At 43.6% G+C, this 14,301-nt stretch overlaps 1 protein-coding gene across 1 annotated transcript; it reads right to left on the reverse strand.

The window, feature by feature from the left end:
• Nucleotides 1–1,963: 1,963 nt before the first annotated feature.
• LOC118821612 (E3 ubiquitin-protein ligase TRIM71-like) lies at nucleotides 1,964–12,206 on the reverse strand. Its single transcript, XM_036590311.1, has 5 exons — nucleotides 11,907–12,206; nucleotides 10,307–10,507; nucleotides 8,348–8,515; nucleotides 4,501–4,635; nucleotides 1,964–3,430 (listed from the first exon to the last, which is right to left on the reverse strand). The coding sequence occupies exons 1-5, from the start codon at nucleotides 12,204–12,206 to the stop codon at nucleotides 1,964–1,966; spliced, it is 2,271 nt and encodes a 756-aa protein (XP_036446204.1).
• Nucleotides 12,207–14,301: the final 2,095 nt, after the last annotated feature.

Genomic DNA, 14,301 nt, shown 5'->3' on the forward strand with positions numbered 1-14,301 from the left:
ATAAATCATATAACTAGAAAAGTGTCTGGCAGCAGATCAGATTTGTGTTTGTAGGTAAATACAGCCGACATATTTGTGATGGAAAGCGTGAGAGAGCTGATCTAATCTCACAGTTTGCTAACTTCGCTAATCTTAAAGCTAACAGCTCCAACATGAACACATTCAAAACATCCACCAAAAGCAAAACCTGTCATTATCATTTTATTCTAATAAACTAAATATTGGTTAGAAATATATCAGTTGTTTTGTATGAGGTAGATTTTTAATGAGGTAATTTTATATAAAAAAATGTAAAAATTCTTTGGTAAAAGAAATTGGTGTAAACTTGTAGAATAACTCTTTAAAGTCTGAGTGAGTGTGAAATCATTCTCCTTCTATTCTGTGATGTAGTGAGTGAAACTCATATCATTGGTTAATATTATTATTTAGCCCCACCCACTGGTGCACAGTGACATCATAAAAATCAGAACAGATGGGGCTAAAGGGCAGTTCCACCCTAAAACTAGAGTTTAAATTAGAATTAGTAGCATTAAAGACTCATTAAGACTCATCAGTTTGACAGAATTCACAACTTTTGTGTTCATCCATCAGCGTTTTCTCACTACGGGACCCAGCATGCACTACCCACATACATCATACAACTACTGGGAATCACAATAAAGAAATCCTGACTGCTAGCATAGCTTCTAATAAATACAATACAGTGCACTGAATGGTTTCCTAGCAGTAACAACTTCCTTCTGCATTAGCAGGTAAAAAAGACAAAAGGCTACCGCACACCTTCTAAAGACTACTGCAGTCATCTAAAGACCACCGCACACCTTCTAAAGACTACTGCAGTCATCTAAAGACCACCACACACCATCTAAAGACTACTGCAGTCATCTAAAGACTACCACACACCATCTAAAGACTACCACACACCATCTAAAGACTAGTGCAGTCATCTAAAGGCTACCAGACACCATCTAAAGACTACTGCAGTCTTCTAAAGACTACCACACCATCTATAGACTACTGCAGTTGTCTAAAGGCTACCACACACCAGACGAGAAGCTAAACACCACACAGCAGATAGTACAGAGCTTATCTGCAGCTCATAGAAAAGCTCAGATAAACCTCAAAACATCAAACTCAACATCTGGTTTGGTATCAGAAAACAAACTATTCACAGATAAAGATAAAGTATGAGAAGAAACACGTTATGATACGACTAGTATAGCAATGCTAGCTCAGGTGAAAACAGACGATCAGCGTTTAGATTGACACGTTTCTCTGTGTAAATCTGAACCTGTGTTTATTTACTACGGCTTTGTGTATTTCTGAATAATTTCCTAATAATACTTTACAAATTTGAATATAAAATTCGACTGAAATACCCATCCCTGTATTAGATACGACACCGAAGAAGGAGAACCAGAGAATGTTCTGAGAATCTGCTCAGTGTGTCTTTCTAAGAACAACCTGAAAAAGAAAAAGGTTCCCCTGTCACACGGAACCTCACTGAGACATTGGAGAGGACAGAAAAAAGAAAATAAAGGAAACTTGTTTATATACAAACCCTTTTGTGTGTCATTAACAAACTTAATTTATCTCTCAACAAATGTCTAATAACGTGATTAGCATAATTAAATAGAAATTAATAGAACTTGTTGACGTATTTTTTCTTCTTGGCGAAAGCTGATGGACTATTGGACCACATTCCTTCCCCATGCTGAATGAGGTAGGTGTTCAGGTAAGAAACCCAGCAAAGGAAAATCCCTGAGAGAATTTACTGCATTAACAATAGTGTCCAGCACGTCAGCAGGGCTGCAATGTTGAGTAAACATTCGACTTTCTGCTTATCAAATAGCTTCTGTTCCCAATATTGATTACGGTCCATCAAACTGAATAACAGACACCAAAATCAAATCCTTCAAAGCTGAGCTTTGTTCTTCCCCCATCTTCTCTTCCTATAGCAGAGCTAGAACTTCAGGATGCGGTTGTTCCCAAAGTCCACCACAACAATAAACCCGTCTGGCGTTACCGCAACACCAGACGGACGGTCCATCTGGCCCGGGCCGTCCCCTTGTGTGCCAAACTTGTACAGGAAGGTTCCATCAGCCTGGAAGACTTGCAGGCGGTGGTTCCGAGAGTCGGCCACAATGATGCGGTTCTCTTGGTCCACGGCCACGCCTTGCGGACGCATGAACTGTCCATCGCCGGTTCCTTCGGCACCTAGAAAACGTGCCGATTTGCAGTCGGGCTGGATCACCAGCAGACGATGATTGTTGAAGTCGGTGACGACCAGGTGATCCTCGCGAGTGAAGGCAACACCGCGTGGCGAGTCAAAGTGCTTCCAAAGCGCCCCCTCGAAGCCGTACTTATTGAGGAATGTGCCGTCCGGCGCAAAGAGCTGAACACGATGGTTGCGGGTGTCGGACACAAGAATCTGCCTGGATGAGTTGACCGCTACGTCCCATGGGTAGGTAAACTGCCCGTTCTTTGAGCCCTTCTCTCCAAACGTGAGCAGAAACTGCCCAGGGAAGGTAAAAACCTGGATGCGGTGGTTGTCTTTGTCAGCCACCACGATTCGGCGCTGAAGGTCACACGCCACCCCGGCCGGCCGATCGAACTGGCCAGGCTGTGAGCCCAGGCTGCCGAAGGCATGCTGGAAGCTTCCGTCTGGTCCGAACACTTGCACGCGGTTGTTGCTGCGGTCGGCCACGATAACAAACCCCTCTGAGTCCACCGTGATGCCCCATGGCCGGCAAAGTTGCCCCTCAGCTTTGCCCTCACCACCAAAAGTGGCCACGGGCAACCCAGACGAACCAAACTTGTGGCCGGCCATTACTTGCACAGAGAAAGGACTGCCCTCCACATGCCTGTTTCCCACCAGCACCAACACTAGGCTTTTACCCACACTCTGCGCCACATAGGTGAAAGTGTATGTGCCGTTGTTGTGATCCAACACGTCCGCCATGGTAGCGCTGCCATTAGCGTCCAGGACCGCAGCTGATACGGGGTCTCCTCCCTCTTGCCGCTGCTGACCCTGATGGTCCTTTGCTGTAAGGGTAAAGGAGGTGGGTTTGGTGCACATGGCTTCCCGGAGACCGTTGCCGCGGGCGATGCAGAGTGGGGCGAACGCCCCCGTGTTCAGCCGGCCCAGCGAGCGCAGTGCCTGGAGCAGCCCCCCGTCTGGCCCCGTGAACAGAAACCACTCGTACTCCTGTGGCCGCAGCAGGGAGCACAGAGTTTGCGTGGCTTGAGTTTGTGAAATCATGCATTCCTGTGCCAACAGCAGCTCTGCGACGCGTCCACCACCTCTAAAGCCTGCGCCCAGCAACCGCGTCACTGCAGAAACTGTGGAGTCCAGTTCGCACAGGTTCTGCTCCAGCTGCTCCACCTGCAGGAAAAGGGACTTGGCCTTCACCTGCCGGATCTTCTCCACCTGAACAGGAGAAGGTATGAGAGACTGGGCAAAAGTCTGAATGACCATTTATTATCTATTATCAGAGATTTTAAATTTCTTGAACATATTTCTTGCAAGGACGTTACACATCATGCCAGGCATAAGATGCATTAAACCAGGTGTGCACCAGCTTTTTGTTTGGGAGGGGGGGTGTAGTGAAGTGTGTGTGGTGGGCTGAGAGCCAGCAGGACAAAACAATATACAAATAAATAAAGTGTGTAGGTTTCAAAATTTAGTTTTGTATTGTATTTTATAACATTATGCTGGATTAAAATGAGGAATCGAATAAGTTGATCAGGTTTTTTATTTATTTTAGTCAAACAGATCAGTTTAATATATATGTATAAGATATGTATCATAAAATATATAGTATAAAATACATCTGAGATCTCATTGGGGGTGGGGTTAGGGTAACTTTCTGGCTAGGGCTGAAAGATTAATAATTTTTCTATTGAAATTTCAATTTGAAAGAGTGCAATTTTCAAATCGCAAGAGCTGCAATTTTTATTATAGAGTACATTATTAACAATGTTGTCTTAACAAGTTTTAAATGGGGAAATTTAACCTGATAACACAGACCTTGTGAACTGCCTGTAGATGAATTAGACCAATCAGAAGCAACAAAGCATCACATGACAACCATCACAAGTAACTGGTAGCCTAGCACAGGCAGTGTTCAAGATTCATGCCAGAAAAAGCAGATATTCTGGTGTTCTTGGCCAAAAAACAGCCCTGGAAATTAATTTATAGAAAATAATTGCATTTAAATCACAATCTCAACAATGTTCGGAAAATCACAATTAAATATTTTCCCCAAAGCTTTCTATCCTATTTTGGGCCGGGCAAATCAAATGTCCATGATTAGCTTATTAAATATTAGATATATTAACTAGATTTAAGATCTTTTCACTTGACAAGATATCATTTTTTGTAGTGCATGTAGTGAGTAACAGTGCTGCCCTCCACACAGTGGACTGGGGTTCAGTTCTCAACCTGAGCAAAAACGTGACTTGTTAGCTTCATTAGGAAGAACATAAACTCAAACTCACCTTCCAGAGCAGCTCGGACTCCCTCTCCTCCAGAGCTGCTCTATAGAAAAGGATGGCGGCTTTAACATCTGTCTGAACCTTCTGAGCCTTCATCTCCACCAGATCCGCGAGCAGCTGGGCCTTCTCTATACTCACCTGATCAGGTGGACGGATGGATGGATAGTTAGACAGATAGACAAACATAACTTTACTGATCCCGAAGGAAACTGCTGTGCTACTGTAGCAAGACAAGTAATTGCACATAAAGTTACATAAACGAGGCAGAAATAAAAAACAGACAGAGTAGAATATGAGAGAATCTATGTGTATCTATTAATATATTTACATAAACATATAAGACAGACTTTAGTATTTCCATGAGAGCAGGTGTTGCAGTAAATGGTACGCAGTAGTTTAAACACAGTGAGTATAAACAGAACTGGGAGTATCAGCAGTGTTTACAGTGTACAGTGCACAGTGAGAGTCAGTACAGTAGTGGTTATGATATATTGCACAGTGTGTATTAATAAGATTAATTAATAAAGTGGTGATATGATGAGACTCAGCGCAGGTCAGGCAGCAGGAGGTCAGTACCGTCTGCAGTGAGGACAGAGGTGTAAAATTCAGGTCCAGAAAGTAAAAATCCTTCCCAGGATTTTGTTCCAACTGCCTGGACAGCTCTGCTGGTGGTCTGATCTAACTAGAGAAGCCAGGCTGTTGGAACAAAATCCTGAGAACGATTTTTACTTTCTGGACCTGAATTTTACACCTCTGAGTGAGGAGACTGGCTGTAGAGCCTCATAGCCGTGGCGCTGTAGTGATGCAGGAGCTGGTGTGGTGAGTAACAGTGAGTGTAATCATCACAGAGAGACTCTTTCACACTAGACTAAACACACAAACACAGAGAACTGTGGGGAATCTGAGTGTGATGAAGCTGCACTACAGCACACGGTCAGTGAAGCAGCCTGGGCTCCTCAGGTGTTCCAGCCCACAGCGGAGCTTCGGTGGGACCATGACAGAGCAAGAAAAACTGTCCACTGTCCGATTACTAACGGAGTGCTCTGTAGACTCGGCTCCTGTTTAACCTGCTGATACACTTATAAACAGGAAGCCGTCCATCACGCAGCAGCTCAGCTCCACCCACATAACATGTTATCCCTCACTGAGGGGTCAAAGGTTATCTGTGCAGATGAGCATCTGTGACGTGCGCATGTAAAAGGACATTTAGGAACAATAGAGGATGGCCCCCCGGGGTCTTATCTGCTCCGTCATTTCAGTCAGGCCCCCAAGTGACTGCTAAACACGAGCCGAACAGACAGCACTAATCTATCACTGTATTACAGACGAGCCTCTCAGTCAGCTTCGCTACAGCACATCAACAGACACGTCACCACAGACTGAATCAGAAACCAGGCGCTTAAACAAGACTCTGATTAGAACTCTATCAGTTATGTATCTGTGTGTATCACTATATATGAGTGACAGTATGAGGATATTTTACTGCTATCGTGATAATTTATGTCACAATATGCTTTTCTGAGCACATCATGGATCTCAGTACTTAAAGAACACTGATTAACCGTGTTTGACTGGTAAGTGAGCTTAACTGAAGCTGTTCAATTGGATTTAGTGCAGCGCAGTTTGTAAAACATTGAGTAAAAATCACTGTAGTTGTAGATTTATTAATATTATTATTATAGTGTTTCTGTATATGTGGCACTGCGGGTTCTATTTTGTATGTTCTACTTAATAAATCTCAGAAAATTAAATATTGTGATTCATGTCTATTGTAAAAATCTGTGAAAGTGTCAGATTTACAGATTTAAATCTAACATTCAAATTCAGGTTTTTACATTTAAATTCACATTTCTAATGGCATGAATCTAATTTTATATCTAGGTTATAAAAGCTACATAGTTTCATAATCATATAAGAGTTTAGGTTTCTCAAAAAACTGATGAAACATCACAGCATTTCAACTTTAACTGCAAAAAATGATTAGCAAGAGAAAACATCTTCAATCTAGACAACATATCTAGTGCTTCTCATTATGAGGTTGGTTAGAAGATTATAAGAGTAAGATGAGATTATTTAACTAATTTCTAAACGTTTCTACTTATTTTGAGTAATTTTATCTACTAAAAGTATCTGATCACACTGGCAGATCATTTTATTTGCTGTGAGGGTTTTGCTCACAGATAAACAGCAAAGCTGACTGGCTCTTTTTTGAAGGCGGGATTTTCCTCGTCATTATGAGCGTCACGTTAGCTTTACGGTTCATATTTCAACCAGTGTCTCCTCCTTTTTAAAGCTTCTGTGCTTTTATTTCGCTGCTGTCAGAACAAAATCTTGTATCTCCATTTTTGTTGTTTTTCAGTTTTTGACAATTTGAAAATATCTGTTCTTTACATTGTGTGTAAATTTTACAATGAAGGGACCAAAAGAAACGACCCAGAATTGACTGGAAAAACTCTGGTTCCATTGACTTACATTAAGAGTACAGTATGTTTAGGTTTTTGGAGATGAGGTTTTGTTCTGACAGCAGTGAAATGAAATCATATGATTTATCTAACACTGTTACTGTATCCTGATTAAATATCCCAGAGCGTCAAAACATCAGCAAAGTCAATACAACAGTAAACTGAACAGCCTCTGCACACGCTGAGACATGCAGGGTTAAAGGTCAGCACAGATAATGGATGTGTTTAATGTAAAGCATCCTGCAACATTAACTGTCTGTGGAGGTTAAAAGAAAGGGGTGGTGGCGGGGGTCTTCCTCAAACACCCTCATCCAGCTCCCCTCATGTTGCCATCTTAGCAAGTGAATTCTCAGATTTAGTCTATATATGTAATATTTCTCATTCTGAGGTTGCTGTAAACTCATTCTAAGATTATTATTCTAATTTCTTATTTTTCATTTTTCTTATAACAAACAAAACTATCTGCCAATATTATAGTGAGATCATTTGTCTTACTAAAAATGTCCAGAAATAATCTTACAATAAGCTTATAATAATCTCAACATGAGAAATATCAGATATATTGATTAGATTTAAGATAGTTAGACTTGACAATATACCATTTCTGACCATTTAATAATACGAGGTTTGGAACGCAAAATGTAGTGATAATTTCCTGGAGAGAGAACCGAACCCATCCCCTTCAGTCGTCTCCATCCAACAGCCAACTGATTGACATTCTATTGATGTACTGATCTACCCTATTGACCTATTTACAGTAGCTCAGAGGAGCTCCTCTGTAATCTATAACGCAGTGGTGCTGATGGTGGTTTATAGTAGTGGTGGTGGTGACAATGGTAGTAGTGGTGATGGTGGTGGTACTGGCGGTAGCAATGATGATGGTGGCCGTGGTGGAGGTGGTGATGGTGTTGGTAGTAGCGATGTTGATGGTGTTGGTGGTGGTGGTAGCGATGGTATTCATGTTGTGGTGGTGGTAGTGATGGTGTTGGTGGTGGTGGTAGTGATGATGTTGGTGTTGGTGGTGCTGTTGGTGGTGGTGGTGTTGGTAGCGATGGTGTTGGTGGTGGTGGTAGAGATGGTGTTGTGGTGGTGCTGTTGGTGTTGGTGGTGGTGGTGCTGTTGGTGTTGGTGGTTGTGGTAGCGATGGTGTTGGTGGTGGTAGTGATGATGTTGGTGTTGGTGGTGCTGTTGGTGGCGGTGTTGGTAGCGATGGTGTTGGTGGTGGTGGTAGCGATGGTGTTGGTGGTGGTGGTAGCGATGGTGTTGGTGTTGGTGGTGCTGCTGGTGTTGGTATTGTGGTGGTGGTAGTGATGGCGATGTTAAAGGTGATAGTAGCGATGGTGATGGTGTTGTTGGTGGTGGTGGTGATGGTGCAGCTGGGTTCTAACCTTTATTGCTTGCCGGGCCTGATGTGCTTCGTTCAGCAGCTGGAAGGCGAGCACTCTGGACTCCAGCACCGCATCCCACAGGTGCACCAAACTGTGGTTACCATGTTGAGCTGCAGCACATTCCTGACACACCGGCACCGAACACGTCTCACAGAAATAACGGCACACCTGAGAGAAACAGAGATATTCTGTAGTGTGAAAATGGTTTTAAATGTCATGATATATTTTTCTCCTTGACCAATAGAATGGGACGCTCTGGATCAGCTGCACATGAGCCTAAGGTCTCCATGTCCATGAGTGAATAAGTTCAGTTCTGAGAGGTCATTAGTGTCCAGTGAGTATTTAACCTAATTAAGCCCATGTATCCACACTATTCAGTGGGGTAATTTGGCTCCATTTCTATTCCAGTGTTCCTAATCCTGCTGCGATGGACTGGCGACCTGTCCAGGGATGTATCCTGCCTTCCGCCCAATGACAGCTGGGATAGGCTCCAGCACCTCACCGTGACCCAGAAGGATAAGCGGTTTAGATGACGTATGTATGTATGTATGTTCCTAATCCTGCTCAGTTCGGCTCTTTCAGCTGAACAGTCCGCCGTCATTAGGATCAATAAGCCATTAATCACTGTTGACACACAGGCTCAGGTCTCATTAGCATCCAGTGAAAGAGCCTGAAAGACAAACAGCTCATTCATATGCGCAAATCAGGCTACGCCCCTCTTGCCCCCCCACGTAACTGCTGAAGCTCCGTCCTTCAGGAGCTCCATCACTGCACTGAGCACTAAACCTGCTGCACTCAGTTCACTCACATGAGTACAGCACCTATAATAAACCAATAAACACTGAGACCTGAACACTTTACGCTTTTATGAATAACAATTCATTGAGATAAACAATTATTTTAACAAGGGGGGCGGGGCTGGGCAGAACACCTAGCGTGTCCAAGCCTCACCATCTCAACATGATCTACCATTAAACGACCCTTCACCTGCATCTACACCATCACAGCTACAGAGCAGCTTTGCTCCAATCAAATTCAGCAAAAATACTGATTGACAGGCTCATAGCCGCTCGCAGAGACAGTAAATCACACACTGGGTGGCCAAACACTCAGATTCTCATCTGGACGCAGTAAAGCTTAGAATGCCATCTGCTCATTTAATCTACTTTCAGCCGCGTCCTTACAGGCTGTTTCCATCTGCACCGCCTCGTAAACCTGCACATCACAGACACGCCTCCTTATTATGGCACTACTGAGGGCGGCGGTCCTGATGCTGCACTCTGATTGGCTGCTATCAGAGAGAGAGAAAACAGGGCAAAAATAACAAAACATCCCCTGTTCATATTGTGTTTTCCTGCCTTTATGTATATATTGTCTCTAAAAGCTCCTTTACACAAAGTCAACGGGTATGAATTCACTGCCTGATGACTGAGACGCTGTTTCACGATAGTTTTGGGAAGATTTCAGCCCTAAAATCCGTTCACGGTGGAGAGGTACCACTATTTCACCATCATCAACATTCCATATAAACTCAGAAGACTCGTGTAGGTTCACTGGTGGTTCTGGATAGTAAATAAAATGTCTATATTTGTGTTGTAGTCATGGCGACCCCTGGTTCCTATCACCACCACTGTAAAGACATCTGAGCTGTTGTAGTTTTTCCATCTGTGGATTCTACAGCACTGCCACCTTCACCTTGTGACCTCAGCTAACATTAGCTTCAGCTCCCAGAGCGAATCTGTGCAGAAGACTCGACTCATTAAAATAATCAGGCTGTTCATTTAATGCACCGATTATCAATGATGGACAGAGTAAACAAACTCAGTTCTGGACTGAAAGTAGAGAAACTGCAGGTAAAATATTCCATGACTACTGTAAATTAATCAGTATCTACTGTGAATGAATATTCATTATGCAGTTTTTTGGTCAACAGTAACGCAGATGTTCTGGTCTGCTCACCTCGTGGTCATGCTGAAGGCAGAAACTAGCCAGTTCCTGAAGGCCGGACAGCAGCGGAGAGCCAAAATCTAACTTGCCGAACTCTTTCTCCTGCTCTCGTCCGACCTCTGACCTCCAGCGGCCCCCGAGCACCTCGATGAAGTGGTCTCTCGTGAGGCGAACCCGCCGGTGGGCACAGACACAGTTAGTGCACAGGTACTCCTGGTGGAAGAGGAGGGAATAGTACGATTATCATTTTACTGTTATTGTGATGAATTACAGAACGATACTCTGTTCTGATTGTGTGACGGTCAGCAGAGAGAGAACCTGTAAACAACAACAACAACCAGTGTACAGAAACTGAACAGGCACAAAGTAGCTGACTGGATATCAGTCCATTATGACATCATCTAATCATATTCATTTATTTGAATCAACCGTTTGATTTTCCTCCTGTTTCTCCTTGAAAAGCACTTTTCCAGATTTTAAGTTAAACCTCTGACCCACTGTAGTGAAACAGATGTTTAAGGCACTTTATTTCTGCCTACACCTGAATTAATTCACTAAAACTACATTTCCCAGCAGCCCACCCTGTAAACTGTATCACAGAATCATATGTGGTGGAAAATAATAATATTCTGAATTAGACAACGTAAATTTTACCAGAATGTGAGTTTTGGCCTAAAAATTTACCACTTTTAGCATCACCAGCACTGTTTTCAACATTATAATCTCCTTTGTAATCAATGAACCCCACTGATAATAATGGACCCTCAATTTTCCACTGTTTTCACCCTAAAACTCCTGATCAGCTCATCACGTCATTATTAAACTTTCTATGACTAAAATAGAGGTTTTTGGCAACAAACATCAGCAGAGGGTTTAGCGTGGACTCAAAGATAACCATGGACAGTTTATTCGGATACAATTTATCACAGACTCCATCAGGAACCAGCAGAAATCAAACCAAAACCTGACTGTCTCAGCCAGAATATTAACCCCTTAACAATCCAGGCTTATTACACACTGAGGCTTATTAATCAGTAACTACAGGTACTTCAGTGCAAACTGGCTGAGCTGTTCTGAGGTTATAGAAGTGTGTAATAACGCTGTTGGCCTGCCGGCTCGTGGCTTGTTAAGGGGTTAAACTGGGCCATCCCACAAAACCTGTGGGATGAGCTGAAGAGTAGAGTCCACAGTGTGGAGCTCAGAATCAGGAGGTTCTGGAGAGGTTCTGTTGGGAGGGATGATCTCAGATCCTCTGCCGTGTGTTCCCCATTAAGCGTTATGGGAGAGACTCAGAGCTGTTATCTTTGCAAAAGATTAAATGAAAGGGTGCCGATAATTGTGGCACACACAGATTTGAGAAAAATATAAATATATATTTTTATAAATATATATAAATATAAAAAAGATCAGATTTTGTTTATTTTTAATCATTGAACTTTAAATTAAGGTTAGATTTAATATTATGAATGAAAGATCAAAAGGGTCATTAATGAAGCATGTTTTGCTGTTTTTACAGGGGTGCCAATATTTATGGCGGGCGCTGTGTGTACATGTGTGTGTTCTCAGTGTGGTGCAGTGAGACGCCTCCAGCCGTACGGTGCTCCACTCTCACCCTGCAGTCCAGGCAGTACGAGCTGGCGGGGCTCCTCTCCTCACATGGGCTGCACTGAGGAGGTGGACGGTCACTCCCACTCTGACCGTCGCTCTCCTCCGCCACGGCGTCCAGCAGCCCACTCAGCAGGAACCCGGCGTCCTCTCCGCTCACGGACCGACCCGCAGGCAGCAGGCAGAACGTGGTCAGGCAGGATTGCCGCCTGCCGGACCGGCCGCAGGTCACAGGAGATGAAGATGAGGTGGAGGAGTTGCTGCAGAACTGCCTGCTGAGTGGACACGGCGCCGAGTCCGAGGCCATCTGCTGACCACAGCCTGGAGGGAGATTAAGACCACCAGGGACTTTATATATACACTCTTAGAGAGACAGTTCCTCAAGGGTTCTGTAGTAAAGACAGTGGTTCTACAGTCAACCATGAACGCTTGCATGATTAAATGGTTCTCTGCGTGGTGAAATGGTTCTTCAGATTGACGGAGAATGTGCTGTAGACGGTCCTATATAGAACCTTTTAAAAGGGTTCTAGTATTGTTATAATTTCAAGCTTGTAATAATAATAGAAGAGCACTTTTGGATGCTATATAGAACCCTTGTCAAAATACACACACACACATATTCACACACACACACACACACACATACACACACACATACACACATATACACACACACACACACACACACACACATACACACACACATACACACATATACACACACACACACACACACACACACATACACACACACATACACACATATACACACACACACACACACACACACACATATACACACACACACACACACACACACACATACACACACACACACACATACACACACACACACACACACACACACACACACACACACACACACACATACACACACACATACACACATACACACACACACACACACACACACATACACACACACACACACATATACACACATACACACACACACATATACACACATACACACACACATATACACACATACACACACACACACACACACATATACACACACACACATACACACACACATATACACACATACACACACACACACACACACACACATAGACACGTGTATATTTGCATGTTTGTGTTGATTTTCAAATATGAAATAAAGCATTTCTTCTAAAAAAAAAACAGCACAGACCAGTTTAAACCAGTATGAAATGCTGGTCTGTGCTGGTTTGGTCAGCAGGGAGGTGCCAAAACGGTTACCGGCCTCGTTTTATGTATATATATATTTTTTTTTTCTGATTTTCACTTTTAAAAACTATAACAAAGCGTGCAGTTTAACAGGGGTGCACAAACTTCTGCATATAACCCTATGTCCACTCTGACCCACAGTCCACTCCGCTTTCTCACTCTGCGTGTCCGCCTCTCCAAATCCCCAAGACTGTGATCGATAAGCGCGTGACTGATAGATTATATAATATCGATCCTATTGAACTGATCAGCTCATCACTGTGTGTGTAAACAGAGACACTCACGTTACCCGGTCTCGGTCTCGCGCCTCGCCGCAGGTCTCACGATCCGCTGGACATCTCCACCGCACGCAGGAAACGTGAGGACTGGCAGCGCGAGGATGCAGGGGAGGGCCTGTAGTAGGGGGCGGGGCCGCTTAATCCTGGGTGAGGAGTGGGCGGGGCACGGGGCGCGGTCACACGCGCACGTGCTGCAGGTCAGAGGTCACCTGCGACCTGAGTTTAGCGAGAGGGGGTTTATCAGAGAGCCTGTAGAGAGAATTCCCGCTCTGCAGTGTCCTCCGGGTTCTCAGACGCTAGAGGGCGCTCCCGAGCGAGTCCATAATGAATGGGCTGATATGGAGCAAAATCATAGTTTATAAATGTTTAAACATTTTTAATGTAAAAGAATTCATTCATTTCCTGAAATCAGAGCAGCTTAAAACGTTAACACCGCTGTTATTTTTAAAGAGCTTTTAAACTCGAGTTATAGGAGTTTAAAACGGTGCCTCATGTACGTTCATGACGTCAGTGAGCGCGAACAGCCAATGAGCTGCTCCGCTCGCCAACCAATCAGCACTCAGTAGCAGTAATGTTAACCAATCAGCACTCAGTAGCAGTAATGCTAACCAATCAGCGCTCAGTAGCAGTAATGTTAACCAATCAGCACTGAGCAGCAGTAATGTTAACCAATCAGCGCTCAGTAGCAGTAATGCTAACCAATCAGCACTCAGTAGCAGTAATGTTAACCAATCAGCACTCAGTAGCAGTAATGCTAACCAATCAGCACTCAGTATCAGTAATGCTAACCAATCAGCGCTCAGTAGCAGTAATGTTAGCGTCCGGCTACCCAAAACCCGTTTCCTGTAGAAAAAGGAAACATACAGGTGAGTTTTCTTTGTTTTTTAGTGA

The sequence above is a fragment of the Colossoma macropomum genome, unplaced genomic scaffold (assembly GCF_904425465.1).
Source record: "Colossoma macropomum unplaced genomic scaffold, Colossoma_macropomum, whole genome shotgun sequence".
Taxonomy (NCBI): Eukaryota; Metazoa; Chordata; class Actinopteri; order Characiformes; family Serrasalmidae; genus Colossoma; species Colossoma macropomum.